The sequence below is a fragment of the Salarias fasciatus genome, chromosome 6 (genome assembly GCF_902148845.1).
Source record: "Salarias fasciatus chromosome 6, fSalaFa1.1, whole genome shotgun sequence".
NCBI classification, from domain to species: Eukaryota; Metazoa; Chordata; class Actinopteri; order Blenniiformes; family Blenniidae; genus Salarias; species Salarias fasciatus.
This window is the reverse complement of record NC_043750.1, coordinates 38,894,755-38,917,823: the sequence shown is the minus strand read 5'-3', so window position 1 is coordinate 38,917,823 and position 23,069 is coordinate 38,894,755. Positions and strand designations below refer to the sequence as shown.

The 23,069-nt window shown below is 47.4% G+C and overlaps 1 protein-coding gene across 2 annotated transcripts; it reads left to right on the top strand.

Annotated features, from left to right (window-relative positions):
• The first annotated feature begins 4,801 nt into the window (after nucleotides 1–4,801).
• Nucleotides 4,802–15,108, top strand: pcdh18a (protocadherin 18a). Of its 2 annotated transcripts, none has more exons than XM_030093820.1 (4): nucleotides 4,802–7,304; nucleotides 8,644–8,699; nucleotides 10,309–10,481; nucleotides 13,583–15,108. In XM_030093820.1, the coding sequence occupies exons 1-4, from the start codon at nucleotides 4,830–4,832 to the stop codon at nucleotides 14,404–14,406; spliced, it is 3,528 nt and encodes a 1,175-aa protein (XP_029949680.1). In that variant the 5' UTR covers nucleotides 4,802–4,829; the 3' UTR covers nucleotides 14,407–15,108. The 2 variants fall into 2 exon arrangements, with proteins under 2 accessions (XP_029949680.1, XP_029949679.1); XM_030093819.1 differs by having other exon boundaries at nucleotides 8,611–8,699.
• Nucleotides 15,109–23,069: the final 7,961 nt, after the last annotated feature.

Sequence of the window (23,069 nt, the reverse complement as noted above, 5' to 3'; positions counted from 1 at the left end):
GCTTCTGAAGCCTTTGTGTTTCTCTCTGCCATGTCTTGGTGGGCCAAAGCACCTCGCTGTCAGTGCCATTCAGTCAAATAAAGTGTGCGTGTGGGTATGTGTGTGTGCGTGTGAGTGTGAGTGTGTGTCAGTAAGGTATGAATCAGAGAGAAAATGAGGCCAAAGAAAGAATGACGAGACGATTAGGCACCAAAACTGCTCCTACATGTCAGTCAAACTGCTGCACAAGTCCATCTATCCTCAAAGTACTGTGGAATAGAATAGAATGCAATAGAACAGAATGGAACAGGTCACTTCAGATTGTGAACATCTATTCAGCTGCTCGACACAGTAAGTCATTGCAACTTGCAGCATAACCTTAGATTTTTTGCATTCTGCAATATATGCAGCAGCTTGTGGTCTTATCAGATTTCCTTCAATGAAGTCTGTCAATGCAACCAAACAGAAGCTTCCTAAGCCTGCAATTCATTGTGAAATGCCATTTCACACATCCCATCATTCTAGATAATTCAGTGGAGAACAATTATAAGCGTACAGAGCCACAAAAAAAGTGTACTGAAGCACAGCAATGTTACTATTTCAACAAACTCTTTTGAACACAATAACCGTAAAAGCATTTATATCATTGCACAGAATTTCAACATATGTTAAATTTGGTTCTCCATCAAAGCAAATAACTCAACGGCTCATTTCAGCATATGACAGTTTTGGAAATCGGCATCATGTGTGAAAAAAACTGGCTTCAAAATCACAATTATGAGCACAATAATGATGAATAGAATAGAATGTGAGTATTTGAAGATGGCAGGCCTATTGGAGGATTTTAGCTTGAGAAACTCAAAGCAAAGCAGCAACGGTTCACAGGCTCACGGCCGCCACGGGCCTGAAGAACAGAATAGAAGAGTAAATTCATTGGTCAACCACCCTCTATCCTCATGCCACAGTCAAAATGACACTTTATACTGGTCTTGCAGAGGAAAGGTATGAATATTTTATACACCTCTCCAACCGCATAAGTCAGTAAAGTCTGTAAAAAAGTAATAACAGGCTGTTCCTCTCATTGGTGGCCGGGCTGGGGGACTGGCGGAGCGCTGCAGTAATGCGGCCACTTTAAAGGTGACCAGCCACATTCTTTCTTTTGCCCGGGCTATAAATTTGTCGGCCAACTGTTGACATCGCCTGCAATATGCTGCGCTCAGAGTGTGATCACCACACGCATGGCGAGCAAGAACAAGGCTGTGCACTCTTTCTTGTCTGGCTGCACACACTCACACACACACACATAATGGTGGTCATAAAGTAATAAAGCTCTGTGGAACCCTAATGAAAGCGAAGAGGAAGAGGAGGGAGAGGGGAGAAGAGACTCGGATGAATAACAATCATTGCTCTGATGGGGGTGTGTGTGTGTGTGTGTGTGTGTGTGTGTGTGTGTGTGTGTGTGTGTAGGGGGTATCAACTTCTCCCTCCTGCAGCAGTGAAAGTAAACTCCCTGTCTCCCCCTCTGCCGCTCTCTCTCTCTCTCTCTCTCTCTCTCTCTCTCTGTGGTCCTCGTGCTCCTCCCCTCTGGATTGGAATCCACCAAATCGCTGCTAATTGAATCAGTGACAATGAAGGAGCAGACGAGGCGACAGATGCTCGCGTGCCTTTACAACCAAACCAACACCACACGTACATGCACGCGCAGGCACACATTCCTCTTGACTCCGAGTTGAACTGAGGTCCAGAGATGCGTTTCTATGGTCTCTCCACCTGCTGCGCCCATTGACTTGAGGAGGTTCACTTGTATGTGTGTGTGTGTGTGTGTGTGTGTGTGTGTGTGTGTGTGTGTGTGTGTGTGTGTGTGTGTGTGTGTGTGTGTGTGTGTGTTTGCGTAGAAGACGGTCATGAAGGTTTCCGACAGACGTTTAATTCCCACTATTACTTTATGGCTACGAGGCGCAGGGAGACAGCAGCGCGTAATGAAGAAAGCTGCACCCGAGAGCGCGCGGGTTCCCTCTTTATTTGTTTATCTGTTTATTTGTTGCTGATCATATGCATTTGTGGCAAACTGATATTTGCCTCACAGCCACCAGCGACATCATCTTTAAGGAGATCAGTGCGCATGAGAAGTTAAACAAAAAACTCAGTAAATCCAAGAGACGCGCCATATCTGCACCTGCTGCGGAGGATGAATATTTTTAACTCAATTATTGGTCTTCTTAAGCACTAAAAAAAAAAAAAAAAAAAGCTATGTTTGCTCTGCTCCTCTGGTTATGTAGCGTGGCTAAATGTATTAAGCCTCCATCTGGTTTTTACTTAGATTATACCCCCTCTCCATACATTAATTGTTTTATTCCGCGCACTGTTTAAGACCCCCCCCTCCACCTCTGTCTCTTTCTTTTGCTCCCTTCTTCCATAAACTCCCGAGCTGACTTTGTTCTCTAAATGTGATTAGCTTCTCTGGGACGCAGGGGAGTAATTGCATTACTGCATTGTGAGCATTTGAAGCTATGGAAATGCTGCGCGCCCGTATCAAACCTGTTTAAATACCAAGCGCACTATAGTAAAAAAGTGCAAAAGAGGGGTGAATGCAAACATTTTGCAGACATGAATAGGTTCTTTTCTGCCAATTTAAGGCCGTGGGTTCAAAAGGAGAACTTCTGGTTTGTGTCCATGCACGTTTGGAATATTTAATGAGTTATTGTTTTGAGAAAAGGCTTTGGAAGCGGTGCAGATGCGTCGCGTTCAGAAAGCAGCCCGCACTGAACAACCTGCTTCAAATGGAAAATACCATCAAGAGTTTAGCGGCTGTTTATATTAGATTCCTCATGCAGGCACTCAGTTTAGCAGCTGGTGGTAAATTATTCATCTGTTTTGCAGTTTTGTAGCTATCTGTTTACTTCCTATGGTTGATTATAAAAAAAAAAGATTCAGAAAGTAGCTTTTGTTAAAAAAAAAAAAAAAAAAAAAAAAAGATCAGTGCGGTTCAACAGTGATGGATTTAGTCTTTTTAAAACTGAGACTCTTAGTAGATCTCCAGATGGCCACCAGCACTTGATTACATCTTCTTAGAATTTTGATTTTATTAATTGGAGCCTGTGTAATTTCTGTATTTATGTTGTTGTGGTGCGTTCCCTCTGTGTCTAATTTGACGTGCGCGCGCACAAAGAGGGTAAAATGTGGTGAATTGATCTGGAAAAGCTGCTTGGTGCACTTCAATCCCCCATGACAACTCATTTCCTCACAGTTGTGATGGGTTCGGGGCTCCGCTGGAGCCGTGTTTGGTCGGCTGTAATCGCCGGGTCCCGGTGCCAAACAAACCACGCCAGATGGTCTCCAGAATGCCTGGTCCCACTTGTGCACATTCGTTAAACCTCAGATCTCACTCGCTTCCACACTCCTCTCCTCTCTGTTTGACTCTCTGAACTCATGTATGCGCGCACTTACAGGGATGAGACCGTTTTTTTTTTTTTTTTTCGCTGAAACGCACATGGTAAACAGACTATGCGTGCCCAAACTGGTGAGTCTCGGGTGCTCGGCTCCTTATCAGGAGAGAAAAAAACTCTCCATCCTGCGGGAACTCATGAAATGATGTTGAACAGATTTGTGCACGGGGACGGTGCTGTTCCTCGGCGTGACCAACTCTTTAAAGGCATTCATTAGAGTCCGGCTCCCTTTCTACGCGATTCGCCACACGGCTTACCCGGCTTATTCTCTCACCCGCAGACAGCCACGGATGAGGCGCATGAGAAAAAATACATTGCACTCAAAACATCTACTACAAAGTGCCAGTGCATGGAGAAAAGGGGGTAGTCAGCTGCCACTTGAAAGAGCCAAAGAAGAAGACGAGATGCGGTATAAGCTTGGTGGCATGCAGACGCGCTGATGCCTGCGCTCCCAGCGCGTCACTCATCCAACAGGAGTGAGAGGTGACAGCTGGTTCTGGCTGGGTTTGGTGCTTTGGCTTTACTGTAGGTCCTCTGTGCAGTCTGCGCCTCTCGAGGCTCTGAAATGATGACTGCAGTAACTATTTATTTGTCACCTCTTTTGGGAATCTCGACTCTTTGTGTCTCCATGCTGTCTGGAGAGAACAGACCCGGAGCGAGAGACGCGTAAACCTTCCCGTGGTTTTATAGCAGTGAATAACGGGCAGCTTAAGCTGTTTGAATGGATGTTTTCCTCCTAAGTTTATACACCCCACACCCCCGTCTTTTGTCGATGCACAGTCGTTACTCTGAAAAAGTGGCGAGAGTGAACCCCACAGGGCGGAGTTCTTTTTTTTTTTTTTTAACCCCCGACTTTCTCCCTTTCCTCCCCTCATGCGCCTCCCTTCTCTTCTCTTTTGGAGTTGGAGTGGCCACCAGCCAGCTTTTGATTTGAGAAGCGTTTGTCTTTCCCGGGATGTGAGAAAGAAGGAGGGGGGACAGGCTGATGTGATGTACAACTACTTGGTTTGAGGCGGGTTATTTTGGGCAAGTCTGTATGCAGAGGCGCCTCAAACGGAGAGAGGCAGCGGAGGAGAGCGCACGGCGCACAGAGCAGAGACGCGGAGGAGAGGCAGAAAGACGCACACGTTTCTGAGCCAGTCGGCTGCTTCTCCCGCACACTGGATGCACGCAACAAATCCGTTTGACAAGGGAGGACAGATAGAAAACAAATTTGGATGCTTGTATGGAAATTTGTGCAACTTGAGCGAGCTTCGACTGCTTTCTTTTCTCGCTTTGACGGAGAAAACGAGATGCAGCCGTGGATCGAGCGAACGCAGCGTTTAGTAAGTTAAAACTGGAAGTGATCTGCGCTGTCTTTTGGAGGGATATTCATTTGGAGCTGGTTTTTGTGCGCCGGGGAAAATGAAGGGGCTCTTTTTAACAAGATTGTGCAAAGTTGTGGCTGTTTTTGCGCTGGTAACGCAACACGTCGGAGGGAAGACGCTGAAATACCAGATCTACGAGGAGCAGAAGGTTGGCACGGTGATCGCCCGTTTGAAGGAGGACGTCGCGGATGTTTTGGCCAAACTTCCCAGCTCGGTGTCGCTCCGCTTCAGGGCGATGCAGCGAGGCAGCTCGTCTTTTCTCACCGTGCGCGAACAGGACGGAGAGATCAGCATCAGGACCAAAATCGACCGGGAGAAACTCTGCGAGAAGAATCTGAACTGCTCCATCCAGTTCGACGTGCTCACTCTGCCCACCGAGCACCTCCAGCTGTTCCACGTCGAGGTGGAAGTGTTGGACATCAACGACAACGCGCCCCAGTTCGCGCGCGCCGTCATCCCAATCGAGATCTCCGAGAGCGCAGCCGTGGGCGCGCGCATCCCGCTGGACAGCGCCACGGACCCCGACGTCGGGGAGAACTCACTGTACACGTACGCTCTCGAGCCGAATAACTTCTTCAAGATCGACATCCAGTCCAGGACCGACGGAGTTAAATATGCCGAGCTGGTGGTGCTCCGGGAGCTGGACCGGGAGGTGCGCTCCGGTTACGAACTTCAATACACAGCCTCTGACAGGGGCGTTCCCCCGAGAACCGGATCGACCCTCCTCAAAATCAGTGTTGCCGATTCAAATGACAACAGCCCGGTTTTTGACAAGTCCTCGTATGTCATCAATCTACCCGAAAATTCACCTGTTGGCACGCTCCTCATCGACCTGAACGCCACAGACGCGGATGACGGCACGAACGCCAAAATAGTATACTCATTCAGCAGTCACGTGTCCCCTAAAATAATGGAAACCTTTAAAATCAACCCCGACAGCGGACACCTGACCCTGATCAGGCGCGTGGACTATGAGACGGTTAACTCCTACGACATTGACGTGCAGGCGCAGGACATGGGTCCGAATTCCATGCCGGCTCACTGTAAGATCCTGGTGAAAGTGGTGGATGTGAACGACAACAAACCAGACATCAGCATCAACCTGATGTCCTCGCAGGGCAACGGGGATGCAGCGTACATCTCAGAGGCTTCTCCTCTGGACACGTTCGTAGCCCTCGTGAGAGTGGAGGACCTGGACTCCGGGCTGAATGGAGAGGTGGAGTGCAAACTCCACGGTCAGGGCTTCTTCAAGCTGCAGAGAACGTATGAGAACAACTACATGATTCTGACCAACGTGTCTCTGGACCGAGAAAAGAGGTCAGAGTTCAGTCTGACGGTGGTGGCGGAGGATAAGGGGACTCCCAGCCTCTCCACAGTCAAACACTTCACCGTGCACGTGACTGATGAAAATGACAACCCGCCACGGTTTGAGAAGGGGCGATACGAAATCTTCAAGTCGGAGAACAACGCCCCTGGGGCATACTTGACCTCCATCATGGCTACGGACCCAGACCTGGACGCCAATGGACAGGTGAGCTACTCCATCTTGGAGAACTCGGTTCATGGGAGCTCCATCTCCACCTACGTCACCATTGACCCCTCAAACGGCGCCATCTATGCACTACGTACGTTCGATCGTGAGGACGTCAGTCGCATCTCATTCGTCGTGCAAGCCAAAGATGCAGGTAAACCGCCGCTGCTCAGCAACGCCACAGTGATCCTGAATATTCTGGATGAAAACGACAACCCCCCAGTCATCGTTGTCCCCCAGCTGTGGAATTTCACCTCAGATGTTCATGCATCCAAGTTCTTAGAGGCAGGAAGTTTGGTGACGGCGGTGAGGGCCACTGACCGTGACACGGGGGTCAACGCCGAGCTCATCTGCTCCATCGTGAGCGGCAACGAGGAGGGATTCTTCCTGATCGATCCCAGAACTTGTGAGATCCACGCCAACGCCAGCCTAGAGAACTTCCCCCACGAGCATGCCGACCTCACCATCGTGGTCCGAGATCAGGGAAGTGAGAGCCTCAGTGCCAAAGCCGTTCTGAAGATCATCCTCAACGAGAACATGGAGAACCACGTGCCCGTGAAGGACGAGGGGGGCTCACCAATCGACCTGTCCTTCATCATCATCTGCTCTCTGGGGGCCATCTGTGCCCTGCTCCTGGTCATCATGGTGGTGTTCGCCGCCCGCTGCAACCGTGAGAAGAAAGAAACCCGCCACTCCTACAACTGCCGGGTGGCAGAGTCCACCCACCAGCACCACCCCAAGAAGCCCTCGCGCCAAATCCACAAGGGCGACATCACCCTGGTGCCCACGGTCAACGGCACGCTGCCCATCAGGGCGCACCACCGCTCGCCGTCGGCCACGCCCCCCATGGACCGGGCCCAGATGGGCAGCCGCCAGAACCACCACAGCCGCCAGTCCCTCAACAGCCTGGTCACCATCTCGTCCAATCACATCCCAGAGAGCTTCGCCCTGGAGCTGGCGCACGCGACGCCACCGGTGGAGGTGAGTGCGAGCGCACGCGCGTACACAGACACACACACACACACACACACACACACACACACACACACACACACACACACACACTTCAAGTGTTGTTACCGCTCTCCTTGCTGGGCTTTCTCTGATCTCTTCTACTCTTAACATCTCTCTGTTTTTCTTTTTCTTTTCCATCATTTTTTTCACTTCAACTTTTTCGTTCTCCTTTCTGTCGTTCTTTCTCTTCCCTTTTCACTGCCGTTTTACTCCCCGGATCCCCCGTATTTCTTTTATTTTCTCTCTCTTTCTGTCCCTTTCTCTCTGTGCTTTTCAATCTTTTTATCAGCACATACCCTCCCTTTCTCTCATTTTCTTACCTTCTCTCCCTATTTAATGTTTTTTCTTTTTCGTTTTTTTCTTTTTCCTTTTCTACTCCTGTTTTCCCTCTTTCTCTCCATTTGCCCACATTAGTTATTCTCTTTCTCCTGTTTTCTCTATCTCTGTTCTCTCCCTCTTTACTTTGCTCAGTCTTTTTATCCCCACTCTTCTTTCTTTCTCTTCCTCAATTTGTACTATTTTCTCCTTTTTTCCCCATTTTCCCTTATTCCTAATTTTCTGCCATTCTTTCTAATTGCCAACCTCTCTCCGTTATACTCTCTCTTTCTTTCCCTTCCTCTTTTTTTCAATCTCTTTATCCCCACTTACCCCGTCTCTCTTTCTCTCTCTCTCTAACCCTCCCTCCTCGCTGACTCACCCTCCTCTTTCCTCTCCATCGCTGAGACTTCATCAGTCTCTCTCTCACTCTCTCTCTCTCTCTCTACCCTTTTCCTCCCTCCTCAGCCTCCGTCTCCTCCACACACTCGTCTCTTTTGAACGGATCTGCTCGTCTGGTCGTGTGTGTGTGACAGAGACTTGATCAGCGCTGCCCTGTAGTTCAAACTGACTCTCATTAAAACTGTTGATGATTATAGATGTTGTCTTTGTCTTTACCTTGTTTACACCCCGTCACCTCCATCTCAACCGTGACTCACCCTTCAGTCATATGTCTCCATATTCATCTAGCCCCCCCACGCACCCCCACGCACCCCCTCCTTCTCTCCTGATTTTTTTTTTGTTTTAATGCCATCCATTTTGTCTCATCCATTTTCAGCAGCCTCTCCATCATCCATTTTGTGTTTACTCATCCATTATTTTGTCTTCTGTGTTGTCCCTGTCTCTTTTCCCCCCTCCCTCCTCAATTCTCCATCTGTTATTCACCCCCCACCCCACCCCTCCCTTCCTTGTTTTGTTTGTTTTATTTTCTTTGTTTTGTCATTTTTTTTGGATGTAGCAAGTCTCACAGCTTCTGTCCATGCTCCATCAGGGCCAGTACCAGCCCAGACCCAGTTTTCGTGGCAACAAATACTCCCGCAGCTACAGGTAATCTACCCCTCCTCCTCCTCCCCTTCCCCCATCTTCTGTTTACATCTGATTTAAAGCCACTTGTTCCCCATTGCGTTTCACATGTTCCAACAACCCGTCGTGAAGTTTTTTGCCCGTCAGCCAATCAGCTACATGTAGATGTGTAAATGTATTTATTTGTTTCGTTTCTTTTGTTAACGGTCCACTTTGTTATCACACCGATGTCATTCAGTTCAAAAGTGTCATTTGTCTGAATGTCACAACGAAGCGCTCAGTGCTCTCTCTCTCTCTTAAAAAGAAGATAAAAAATGGGCTGTGAAGTCTGCATCCATCACTACTTTCATCATAATACTCCCTTATGATGTGTGGATGATAGATTTATTGATGCCCCCGGTGGCTGCCGGGATGGGTTTATTGATGGGATCTACCTGCATGTGGAGTCTACGGGCTCCAGTCTTGTGTCTGTGGAGATTTGACAGATTCCAGAAGCAGCCTCAAAGTTTCTGATGTGATGGATTTATTTGTCATTAGTCTTCTCGGAGGACGGAGTGATTTATTTAAACCTGCAAAATAAATTTGTTCTGCTCACGAGTGCAGGAAAAAAAATGAAAGAAAGAGAAATGAATCATGGTTTTCAGAAGCAGAGACAGAAATCACAGGTGGTGGTGGTGATAGGGTGGGCACAGAGGGAGGCGCTCCCTTCATTTCTGGGAAAAACAGGTCCCGTCCACCCCACCCACGTCCAGTCCACAAATTTCAACTTTATGATTAATCAGGAAACTTGATAAGTTTAGAATACAAAATCAAGTTTAAACAAACATTAAGTACTAAATAGTTTCTTAAAAAGTAAACTTTAAAAGTTGAAGTTAGAGTAATAAAAATGGGTTAAAAATACACTTTAAAGTGTGATAAATGACTAGATATAACATTAAAATGGGTGATCTAATGTTAATTTTTTTGTTTTAAAAAGTAACATGAAATCTCATAATAACAACAATAATAATGGAAAATCCCCATATCTTATCAAATTTAAAGCTGAAGAGGTGGATTTTAAGTTTTCTTTATTTAAATTGTTTTAAGTGCTCTTTCCTTTCTGTTTAAAACAGGGAAGTCAAACATGAGGCCCATGGGCCGATGCAGGTCCACAAGAGGCTCCAAATCTGGCCCAACAAACCAGCCGGGCAAACTGTGAAAATGTCAAAGAATAGGATTTTTTTTAAACAGTTTTCTTAAGAATAGCAGACACTGAGACCTGATAACCTAAATATAAAGGTCATTTTGGCACTACTTTACTGGTCCAGTCCACATAAAATAAAATAGGACTGTATGTGGCCCCTGAACTGAAATGTTTTTAACACCTCTGGCTTGAATTATTACAAAATGAAAACCGTTAAGTGAAACACATAAACCAATTTCTTGCTAATGCTCCAAAACTGAATGGATCAAGCTAACAGAAAATGCTCTTTGGATGAGTTATGAGGTGTCCCACAGGTTTGTAGTTAGTGGGAAAACTCAAAAGGTTGGTCATGGGAAATGTTTGAGTTAATTTGTGACAAAAGTTCCTTGTATGCAGATGATACTCATGTGTTTGTACACTGTTCTTCTTTCTCTCAATGGACCTCTGCAGGTATGCATTACAAGACATGGACAAGTTCAGCCTGAAGGACAGTGGTCGTGGGGACAGCGAGGCGGGGGACAGTGATTGCGACATGGGGCGGGAGTCCCCCGTGGACAGGCTGCTGCTGGGGGAGGGCTTTTCTGACCTGATGCACCTCGAGATGCACCACCGTCTCCACCCAGGTTAGTCAATTCACCAAGTCCAAGATGTCCAAACACTCTCCACCCCCCCCAACACCACCACCACCACCACGTTGTCCCGTTTGCACCTTCCTTCGAGATATGACTTCACACGGCTGAGTCATACCGCTCAGCTCACACCTCCGACAGGAGCAGCTCGCACTCGACTGTCGCTTCACCTTTCACAGGCTGATCGCACCTCAGCTCATATTTCATTTTGCAGAGGTTTCTGATTATCTTGCTCCACTTCTGTAGCTGTAAAACATCCGGTGCACTTGTTTTTCCCACTGGCGCGGACGTGGGCCGACATGCCCGCGGACCACACCCGGCCCTGTGATTTCAGCACCATGGACAGCGCCGGGCCCCGAGTCCATCATTTGTCTGTACACCTGCCTTCACAGCTATTCCATTCAGCCTGTTGCCAACACAATCCCCATTGTAGTGTGGCCCATTCTTCCACACAGCCCTCATTTCCACGCTCGTTATCACACTGAGCGAGGTTACAGTGTGTCGGGCTGTTTGCGGGACTGTGTGTGTGCATGTGTGCGTTATATGCCCCTAAGATAGAGTCGTGTCTGTAAAATCCTCCCCGGAGCGGAGATGAGTCGCCTGTCACTCATCGGTATGCGTCTCAGGCTGCTGTTTCCTTTTTTTCCTCCTTTTCCTCCTTTCTCCCCTCTCTCTCTCCTCTCTCTCCCTCTCTTTTTCTCCCCCCGGTGAGTGACAGTGGTGCGCTTTCATGTCTGAACTGAGGAGAATTCATAGTAATTGCTTTTAGAATGCTGTTATTCTCTCTCTCCCCCTCTCTCTCTCTCTCTCTCTCTCTTGCTCTCTCTCTCTCTCACTTCCTCTTTACTTCCTTTTCCTCTCTTCTTTTTAAAGTGTCTGTCTTTTCCTTTCTTCCCTTCACCGTCTTCTCATCTTCCTATCTTTTCTGGCTTTCTCTCCCTTGCTTATTCTATCTTTCACCATTCTCTACTTCTTTCCCATCTCTGTCTCTTCTTTCTCTCTCTTATCTCTCCATCTTTTTTGTCTTCTTTCTCACCCTCTCTGTAAATCGTTTTTTCTTTCTGCATCTCTCTTTTGCACTTTCTGTCTCTTTCTTCAACCCTTTAGCCATCAACCTTTCTCTACCGCTTCATACGCCCCCCCACTATTTTTATTTTTGTCCTTATCTCTCCCCCTCTCTCTCTTTTCTGCCTCTCTCTCTCCCCCTCTCTTTTCCTATTTTTGTCCTTATCTCTTCTCTTGTTCTCTTTCTCTCTCCCTTCTCTCTTTCACCACCCTTCTCTCTCCATTGTACTCTTTATCCATCCATCTGTCTTTACAGTTCTTCACCCCCCCCCCCCCCCCCCCCCACTATATTTTTTTTAAGGTCTTCATATTTTCATTAAGATAAAAGGTTTGGTGGACAGTTACAGTCTTTTTCTTTATCTCCTATTTTTCCCTCTTTGACAAAGACTTGGAGTTCCTCCCCTCCCCTCCTCCTTCTGCTATCTTTTATGCTAATATAGAAGAAAAGAGGAGGGGTAAAGAGGTAGATAATAGGCCAAGAGGGAGGATTACCACTGTTTCTCTTCAGTAGATTTAATTTGTTTAGATTTTTCTATTTAGATGGGCAAACGGGGCTATTCATGCTGGATATGATAAACCAACTTAACAAGCAGGATCCTGTCTCCTCCTCAGTCGGGGATGTGGATTTACTTGGCAGAGCAGCCAAATATTACATTAACATCTGCCTTGAATGCCGTTTGGGTGCTTCTTGTTTATTTATTTTGGGGCTGTTTGCTCCTACCTGGCAACGGCAGGATGTTCGTACTGGAAGCTGTAAATGCTTCAATCTGGTCCTCATAGCAGGGAAACTAAAATCAACTGAGCCAAGCAGTGATTTTGACATTAATGAAAGATTTAAGCGGTGCTGCATGAATTATTAAGCAGGTATTGTACATGGATCACTCCAACAGAATCAGGCATGGCTTGTCAGACGTAACAGCTTCACTGGACTTATTTCCATGTGGAAAAGTAGCAGCTTGTCCTCCTGTTGAACTGTGTTTTCACCTCAGAGCGCTTGACTCAACTCATTCATCCATCTTCTCTGTGGCTCTAACTTACTGTAACGGGAGACAGTCTAACTCGGAGTGAAATAAAAACACATATTCACATTCAGAATTCCAACTTACAGACACCCATCAGCCTTAAAAGTGGAAGGAAACCAGAGTTCCAGAAGAACATGTAAACTCAACATGAAAAGACCCCAAACTTATATTCTCCCTCGAACCAAATCACCATCATGAATAATCATCAACGTTCAAAGCAGGAGAATTCAACATGTGAGTTAACAGTGCAAACCACTACTGTACCGTGCCACATATGTGACCACAGTCCTTCAAGACATGATTAGTCCAAGTTAGATTCACACACGTGAAACGCCAAGGGCAAGTTTATCTGAGAAATTAAAAGAAGTAGTGAAGGTTTGATTTCTGTCCTCACAGCAACATTTATCAATCAGTCAGTCAATCAATCAATCAATCAATCAATCAATCAACCTTTCATACCTCTCCCAACTCTAAAGAACAACATTAAAGTGTTTTCATGATTCTGATTTCTTGATTTCATGATTTCATTAAAGAGTTTTCATGTTTTTGTCTGAGTTATCTCATAAAACTTGCTTCGACTAAAAACGTCTTAAGTCAATTGGTGAGATCAGTTTAATTGTTGATGTGAATGTGTGTTTGTGTCAGTTTGGATAAAATAAAAAAAAAAAAAAAAAAAAATGAAAGTAAACAGTGTTTCCAAAACTGTGACGTGGGACCCCTTTAAAGTAACGCAGAAGTCCTGCAGAGGGTCCAAGGCTTTGGCTGCTCCAAGGTGTTCAATTAAAATTTGAAAAAAAGAGCAAAGACACTTTCTAAAATATCTAGAATGTCTTCTGTGTGTTGAAAGAGGGGATGTCCACCAGCGTTTAGCTTCTTCATGTTTAAGGGCTCCTTTATCTTAAGCTCAAGTTAACATATTAATTCAGTTTGTCAGGAAATTATACACTTGTACAAATCAGGGGATTTTTTTTTACATTTCTGACATTCTTTTCCTGTTCTTCCTTGCAGCTATGAGACTGTGCACGGATGAATGTCGCGTCCTGGGACACTCGGACCAGTGCTGGATGCCCCCCCTCTCCTCCCCTGCCTCCTCCGCCGACTACCGCAACAACATGTACATCCCCGGCGAGGAGTCGGCCCAGCAGCCTCCGATGGACGACGACCAGTCCTCCGTCGACTCGGAGCGCCGCAAGAGCTTCTCCACTTTCGGGAAGGAGCCCGGGAGCGAGGAGGCGGGCGCCGGGGGCGTGGTGTCCCCGGGAGGAGGAGGGAGTGGCGAGGTGGCTGGAGGAGGGGCGGGCTCCCTCCTCACAGAGATGAACTCGGTGTTCCAGCGGCTCCTCCCCCCGAATGTGGACTCCTACACCGAGTGCACCGAGACCAGCCCGCCCACGTCCTCGTCCACCACCGAGCGAGCGAGCGCCCGCGGTGGCGCCGTCCCTCAGGACAACAGGAGAGGGCTGCTGCCCGGCGGGAAAGGCCCCGCCTACCCTCCGGGAGTGGCAGCGTGGGCGGCGAACACCCACTACCTGAACCCAGGAAGTGGATCTGTGGCGTCCAATCACAACCCGTCCTCCTCCTCCTCCTCCTCCTCCTCCTCCTCCTCCGCTTCGTCCTCCGCCCCCAATCCCGCCTCCAGCAACGGACAGCCGCCACACCTGAAGTGGCTGCCAGCCATGGAGGAGATCCCGGAAAACTACGAGGAAGACGATTTCGACGGCGTCTTCCATCAGGGCGGGAAGCGTAGCGAGAGCCGCCACGAGGCCGGCATGGACGCCAGCGAGCTGGTGCACGAGATCAACAAGCTGCTGCAGGACGTCAGGCAGAACTGAGGAGGCGTGGCGAAGGCGGGGGGAGGGCGGGGTGGGCGGGGCATTTCACCACATCACCGTAAACGCTTGTACTCTGTGCCAACGTATAAAAACTCGACGGCTTGTCGTTCGTCTCGTTTCTTTTACCAGGTCCGCTCGTCTCGTGCCGAGAGACTCGGGACAGTGAAACACTGACGGAGGTGACGCCGCGGCGTCAAGGCGGACTCTCTCCGAGAACGGATTGCTCTCGGAAACTCGCCATTTCCAAACCCGCCGAGCGAAGGCCGCTCTTTCTTTTCTTCATTTGTAATGTTTACAGCAGCGCCTCCATGGGGAGGAAACCAACAGCTCGTGCGATCTGATTCCTGCTTTTCCAGTGTACAGTATTGTACAGCGTCTGTGGAACGAGGCAAAAAAAAAAAAGAAAAAAAGAAAAAGAAGAAACACCACTTGAATATTGTGCTGCGTCTCCTGTTTTGTTATGATGGAATGTAACTGTACAATTCGAGCTTTGTATTTTAAAAATACACTCTTTTTTACTTCTATATATTTATATGTGTTCATGTATGTTTGTACAGAAAAGGAAGAATAAATGTCTATTTTTTATATTTGTCACTGCATGTCTTAATATCACCTAATGTGTCTCTTTCTTCCCTCTTTTTATTTTATAAAAACAAGTGTATTTAAATTTGTTATTGAACGTATGTGCGTGTGCATATTGATAAATAATCACCTTCCAGTGTTGGAAGTGAGTTCTGTGACCAGTGGATGATCAATAAAGTGGAGGGATCCATAACAGGGCTAAGCTTTGAACATGATTCTGGCATTTTTTTTGCATGTTTCCACTCATTGAGCATGTTTTGCCCCCGTCTCTTAGCCCCCCCTAATGCCCAGCACGGGAACTGCAGCATCGCCTCTGCATGCACAGCATCACTGTGCACATTTCTCTCCCTGCAGACTCTCCCCAGGCCTCATTATATTACAATCCACATGCATGACTCTGGTAATAAACACGCCATTAGCCGTGAATTCATTACCAAACGATCTCTTTAGATTAAAACGCATTTAGGCGTTAATCTAGTTTCAGAGATTCCCCTTTCTCACCGTCTCTCTCGTCTTGTGGTAAATACGCAAATGAACAGCATCTGATAATCGCTGGCGATGATGAGAAATCAAGAGCGTGATATTGTACAACGCAGCCATATGGACTCACAACGCAATTAAGAGAAAGTGGGAATTGAGCGTCTCTTCTCTTGTGATGGAGAGGGCTGATACACTGGTGTGCACCAACACGGTTTACACATGCACGCAATCAAGAGAGCGCGCAACAGCCAGCCGCCTTTAAAAGAGGGAAAATTCAACAACTCGGGCTAAATGAAGCAATTAACCTCATGAGACGGCGCTTTAACAAGGTAAAGGTTGAGATTTGCATGTGCACGCACACATCTACGAGGCACACGCAGCCATTAAAGTCAACACACCCTCACACACACACACACACGCGCACACACACCGAGGTGTACAGTAGCACGGTGATGCACGTGCACGCGTGAAAACACTTAATAATGAGCTCATTTGTCTTCATCATTAAAGAGTCCAGGCCCCAATCAACAACAAGTGCTCGGCGTGTGTGTGAGTGAGCGAGTGCTAAATTAGCTTAGCCTCCTGTAGGCCAATTGAGCTTCAAATTTAAAACGCAGCCAAGCAGTCGCAGCAAATTCTCCGTTGTTGGGTGTCCCCGGTATGAACTGCCGCTAATGAGATTAGCTAAAGTGCCTCACAGGAAGAACGTTTGAGGAAGTAGGACCCAAATCACAGGTTTGATACTGTGGGACACAAACTGTCTGAGATTTCTTTCTCAATTCTAGTTTTTTGATGGAAGCTAACTGAGTCATTGTAATTTCTGGAAAATTACTGTCAACTGTAAAAAAAAAAAAAAAGAAAAGAAAAGAAATGGAAGAGAAGGATGTTATGCTGGTGCATTTAGTTCTTCCTGACTTTTGAAATCAGCCTCATTGTTCCAGAAGCGTCTGTGAGTTTGTTCCTCAGATTTTAGCCCATTGTTAGCCTTCGTTGTTGACTTTATTGGGATTTCTCCAGTTTCTCAAACACAGTGAGCTGTTTCTGATGCACGTTTTCATGTTTACTTCAAATTCTGAACACACATTTGTTGTTCATGTCATCATTCTTTTTCCGTATAAGCAAAATACAGTAGTACATGAGTTTTCATCTGTGGTACTGGAGCAGCATTCTGCTGTCATGAAGTAACATCTAGTGGTCCCAGACTGTTTGTATTGGTAAATATTGAAGAAGTTAAATTGGCAGAAAACCTTATTCTCACTATTTTGTCTTTCGGTGTTGTCCAGAACATCGCCACCTATTCGTAACATTCTCAAACTTCAAAAAATGTGATCCTCATAATTCACCTGAACTTTCAGTGAGGAAAAACACAATGAAGTCCCAATGACAGGAAAATGAGTTTTCTCTCTTATTTCTTTTATTTGAGCCAATTGCTAACCCCAACGCTAATTTTGTGATTCATCACAAATTGAAAAACCATAATTGTTGACAGCCCTCCATTATTTAATCATGATTAATTTGATTAAAACTGGCAGCAGTAATATTTTTATAATGATCAAAGAATGGATTAAATTTGTTTTAAAAAAAATGCTTTCAATTCTCTGTACATGCTGTAATATTTTGACATAAAAAATATAAAATTAAAGTAAATAAATCACCAAAAAAGGTATAACAGTTCACATTCTTTATAAAAGCCAGATTTTAAGGTAGTTTAAAGACGTTTAGTATCAGTAAAACGTGGAGACACGGTGATGTGTCGGCTCATTGTGTGTCCTGTTGCCGCAGGAGCAACACATCTTGATCATGTGACTTTGGTTTTCTTCTCCTTTGTGTTCCTGTTGAGTCCTGTCGTTCAGTCTTTGTGTCTTTATTTCCCTCGTTTCGTTTTCAGTGAGTACTGCATAACGGAGTTAGTTGAGCAGATGGTTGCGTCTTGCTAGGTTGTCCTGTAGTTTACCTTTCTCCCTTTAAAAAAAAACACCTTCTTGAATCTAACTAATTTAGGAGATTGTAGCAGATACCAATTTTGAAAGTCCCTTTTTTAAATATATGAACTACAGCACCTCCTATTGAGGAGCTCAAGAATGATAGCCGTACAAAGAACATGTTTTTGTCAACAATACTAGTGCACTTCACTTTGATTTTGAATTGAAAATGAGTTTTCCTAGCTGTTAAAATCACGAAGTTATGCTAATGGGCTAATAAAGTGATTTTAGTTGTTACTGAATGTTGAGTGACGTCAGTTGTTTTCATCTATTGCTAGCTGCATGTAGCTTTATATTCACCAAACCTCTCATAGCCTGTTGGTGTTTCTTTCATTCGATCAGATCACGGTTTCTGGGATTTCCCCTTTTGTGTCATTCCAAAATTAGATTGGCAACATGTGATGGATGATCTTTAGTAACAAGAAATGTCTTTGGCATGAGGTAATGATGCGTGTAATAGAAAGAATAACCAAAAAAAGAAAAAGACAGTGGGTGAAAGATCCAGTTGTGCTCATTTATTACCACTCACATAATTAATTTTACACAAACACAACGGTGGCACTGATACAGTGCTGAAATATGAACTCCGCTTTGTTATTGTCTCGGCAAATCCACCATTAAATTGTTTGTCAGCCTCACTTGACTCCCTCAGTCATTTTCATCCTGAACGCTCCCTCCGTCATTCTCTCACTCGTCCTCCACACCTCCCGAATCTCGCTCCCATCTTCTGGCTATTTCTGTCCGTCCGTCTGTCTCACGTGCACGCACACCCAGAAATATTCCCCGTCACACACACTTCCAAGTCCCAGCAGCATCCGCCGCTCACATCAAAACCCCAGACCCCGGCAGACGTTAGAATGTGCATTGCTCTGCTTCATCTCATCTCATCACCGTCTGATTCCTCCCTGATCGCTATTCCTGCTAATTGTTTGCTTCTCATCACGGGGACACGAGAAGTTGCACCGCTCGACAAACAAACCCGCGTGTATTTGCTGGCTGTCAACATTGCAGGAGGGGGTGGAGGTGGGGGGGGGGGGGGGGGGGGGGGGGGGGGGGGGGGGGTTTGAAATAGGCTCCCGTCTGGAAAGTGGAGCGGTAACCCGGCGGGGTCAGAGAAGCAGGGTATTGGCAAACCTGTCGACTAAATGGCAGTAAACAAGTCGTGTAACTGCCATGATGGAGTGCCGTGATCTTTCACTGCTTGTTTCAGGAGTCCTGCTGGAGAGATGACGTGAGTTCAGGTGGATGCGCCACCTTCAGGGTGGGACAGTCCTCTCAATCACTCACAACCCAGGACAACGAAGTGACAGAGTGAGAAAAGATCAAATTGAGGATGAGTTTCTGAGGTTTCTGCATCTGCAGGCTGAAGTTTACTGTGTCTCCAGCCCGCCAGGCAGCATCACCTCAGGTATTTAGACATAAATATGCTTGTTTGTGATGGAGAAGTGCAACTGGAATATGAGACGATTCTTGAAAACTGCTTTCTGTTTGAGGACTACTTGATGAAGTGGAGAGGGATGTGAGGATAGTATCGCCAGATTTGAGGTCTAGATGTATTCAACTATTGAATCATTTTTATACTTTCAGTTGTTAGTTTTAAACAACGGATTTCTGCTTACCATATTTATTCTGTAAGTGAAGCCCTTGTAAGTGAGGAAGAGCTCAGGTCTATCCACGAGGAAGGTCCAATCAGCTCCATCCTCGTCTTCCAGTTTCTTCATCAGAATCACTTTGTGAACTTTGGTAGCACAGCTGTTAATTTTCAATCAATAAAAATGAAAACTCTCCAGAAACAAAGTACCACAGTACATAAGTTATATATATATATATATATATATATATATATATATATATATATATATATATATATATATATATATATATATATATATATATATAGTATATATATATATATATATATATATATATATATATATATATATATATATATATCTCCATCCATCCATCCATCCATTTTCTACCGCTTATCCGGGGCCGGGTCGCGGGGGCAGCAGACACTTCCTCCAGCTCCTCTGGGAGGATCCCAAGGTGTTCCCAGGCCAGCCGAGAGACATAGTCTCTCCAGCATGTCCTGGGTCTTCCCCGGGGTCTCCTCCCAGTGGGACATGCCCGGAACACCTCCCTAGGGAGGCGTCCAGGAGGCATCCTAAACAGATGTCCGAGCCACCTCAGCTGGTTCCTCTCGATGTGGAGGAGTAGCGGCTCTACTCCGAGCTCCTCCCTGGTGACTTAGCTCCTCACCCTATCTCTAAGGGAGCGCCCAGCCACCCTACGGAGGAAGCTCATTTCGGCCACTTGTATCCGGGATCTTGTCCTTTCGGTCATGACCCAAAGCTCATGACCATAGGTGAGGGTGGGAACGTAGATTGACCGGTAAATCGAGAGCTTCGCCTTTCGGCTCAGCTCCTTCTTCACCACGACGGACTGATACAACGACTGCATCACTGCAGCCGCTGCACCGATCCGCCTGTCAATCTCACGCTCCATCCGTCCCCCACTCGTGAACAAGACCCCAAGATACTTGAACTCCTCCACTTGGGCTAGGGTCTCTCCACCAACCTGGAGGGGGCAAGCCACCTTCCTCCGGTCGAGGACCATGGCCTCGGATTTGGAGGTGCTGATCCTCATCCCTGCCGCTTCACACTCGGCTGCGAACCGCTCCAGTGCATGCTGTAGGTCCGGGTTCGATGAAGCCAACAGGACAACATCATCTGCAAAAAGCAGAGATGAAATCCTGTGGTTCCCGAACCGGACCCCCTCCGGCCCCTGGCTGCACCTAGAAATTCTGTCCATGAAGATTATGAACAAAACCGGTGACAAAGGGCAGCCCTGCCAGAGTCCAACATGCACCGGGAACAGGTCCGACTTACTGCCGGCAATGCGGACCAGACTCCTACTCCGGTCATACAAAGACCGGACGGCCCTTAACAAGGGGCCCCGGACTCCGTATTCCCGGAGCACCCCCCACAAGACGCCACGAGGGACACGTTCGAATGCCTTCTCCAAATCCACAAAACACATGTGGACTGGTTGGGCAAACTCCCACGAACCCTCGAGCACCCTATGGAGGGTATAGAGCTGGTCCACTGTTCCACGACCAGGACGAAAACCGTATTGTTCCTCCTGGATCCGAGGTTCGACTATTGGTCGGATCCTCCTCTCCAGTACCCTGGAATAGACTTTCCCGGGGAGGCTGAGGAGTGTAATCCCCCTATAGTTGGAGCACACCCTCCGGTCCCCCTTTTTAAACAGGGGGACCACCACCCCGGTCTGCCAATCCAGAGGCACCGTCCCCGACCGCCATGCGATGTTGCAGAGACGTGTCAACCAAGACGGTTTACAGTCAGGTCGGCACCACTCCAAGTCGGCCCCGGCCAACTCGGCACCGCCCCGGGATACAGTCAACTCGGCATCAAGCCAAGTCGGCATCAAGCCAAGTCGGCATCTCGCCAAGTCGGCCTCGCGGGCGGGGGGGGCTCTCGAGTGGCCGAGTTGGTCGGTGCGGACTTGACTGTAAGCTGCTTACCAACTCGGCCAAAAGCGTCTCTCTTTTTTTTTTTAATCACGATGGTGGATAATGTACCTGGGAGCTTCATGTTTGACGTCCGAGTAGCTTAGCTACAAGCGCGCAGCGCTGAGCGGCTGTCAGGTCATGTGACCGGTCCCAAGGCATTCTGGGAATCGTAGTGCAGCGATGCCGGCTGCGCCGCGACGATTTGCAGTTTTTTTCGTGCCGGCAGCGCCGCTTCTCCTCACGTAGCAGGCAGGGGACTGGAGGACAAACTGTGTGGTTATGGTGACTGACAGGTTAGAGGTGGAGAATGGACCTGGAGCTTCATGGTTGACGTCCTGTTTGAACCGAGTAGCTTAGCTACGAGCGCACAGCGCGAGCGGCTGCCTGGTCATGTGACCAGATCATGTGACCGGCATGTGATCCGCGAACGCCGCCTGATCAAACCAGTCGCCTGCATTATAATTTTATTGTAATGTTCTCCACCCCCGAAGTTTGGTCAGCCAGTACAATTAATTTATTTTTACCCAATCAGTGGAAACCTAGGAAGACCGAAGCTGCATGACGAACTCGATCATACTTGTTGTATTGCATCCCAACCACAACATAATACCTGTATTGCATTATGCTTATGCTGATTTGTTCATTTCTGATCAACATTGTTAGTTTATCAGTCATTATTCTTTTCTTTAACAAACATTGTCATTTGCAAAAGCATGTATTTTGTTGTAAATGTTGTTTGCCCGCCATCTAGTGTGCGTCAACAGTAATAGCAACTGGGACTGTAATATCAAACGATTACCAGTAGTACATGTTAAGCTGTTCATGTGGTTTCTTGGCGTTCATAAGCTCATAAACGTAGCCCTCCGGTAAAATATTATATACATTTCATTTCACTGAAATGACGGTCGTCATGTATACATTTAAATCACGTGTCAAACTCCAGTCCTCAGGAGCGGTGACCCTACATGTTTTAGATCTAATTGTAAATCTAATTGTACTGGCTGACCAAACTTCGGGGGTGGAGAACATTACAATAAAATTATAATGCAGGCGACTGGTTTGATCAGGCGGCGTTCGCGGATCACATGCCGGTCACATGATCTGGTCACATGACCAGACAGCCGCTCGCGCTGTGCGCTCGTAGCTAAGCTACTCGGTTCAAACAGGACGTCAACCATGAAGCTCCAGGTCCATTCTCCACCTCTAGCCTGTCAGTCACCATAACCACACAGTTTGTCCTCCAGTCCCCTGCCTGCTACGTGAGGAGAAGCGGCGCTGCCGGCACGAAAAAAACTGCAAATCGTCGCGGCGCAGCCGGCATCGCTGCACTACGATTCCCAGAATGCCTTGGGACCGGTCACATGACCAGACAGCCGCTCAGCGCTGCGCGCTTGTAGCTAAGCTACTCGGACGTCAAACATGAAGCTCCCAGGTACATTATCCACCATCGTGATTAAAAAAAAAAGAGAGACGCTTTTGGCCGAGTTGGTAAGCAGCTTAAAGTCAAGTCCGCACCGACCAACTCGGCCACTAGAGAGCCCCCCCCCGCCCGCGAGGCCGACTTGGCGAGATGCCGACTTGGCTTGATGCCGACTTGGCTTGATGCCGAGTTGACTGTATCCCGGGGCGGTGCCGAGTTGGCTGGGGCCGACTTGGAGTGGTGCCGACCTGACTGTATCCCAACCAAGACAGTCCCTGCACATCCAGAGACTTAAGGTACTCAGGCCGAATCTCGTCCACCCCCGGTGCCTTGCCACCGAGGAGCTTGCCAACCACCTCGGTGACTTCAGCTTGGGTGATGGACGAGTCCACCTCTGAGACCTCAGCCTCTGCTTCCTCCACGGAAGACGTGGCAACGGGATTGAGGAGGTCCTCAAAGTATTCCTTCCACCGTCCAACAATATCCCCAGTTGAGGTCAGCAGCTCCCCACCTCCACTGTAAACAGTGTTGGCGGAGACCTGCTTTCCCCTCCTGAGGCGCCGGACGGTTTGCCAGAATTTCTTCGAGGCCGACCGATCGTCCTCCTCCATGGCCTCCCCGAACTCCTCCCAGACCCGAGTTTTTGCCTCCACAACTGCTCGGG

What these genes read in the sequence shown, in the direction of transcription:
- pcdh18a (XM_030093819.1), top strand. Translation starts at nt 4,830, where the DNA reads ATGAAGGGGCTCTTTTTAACAAGATTGTGCAAAGTTGTGGCTGTTTTT. An exon ending in AAATACTCCCGCAGCTACAG is followed by an intron (nt 8,700 to 10,308) that starts GTAATCTACCCC and finishes GGACCTCTGCAG; the next exon opens with GTATGCATTACAAGACATGG. An exon ending in GCACCACCGTCTCCACCCAG is followed by an intron (nt 10,482 to 13,582) that starts GTTAGTCAATTC and finishes TCTTCCTTGCAG; the next exon opens with CTATGAGACTGTGCACGGAT.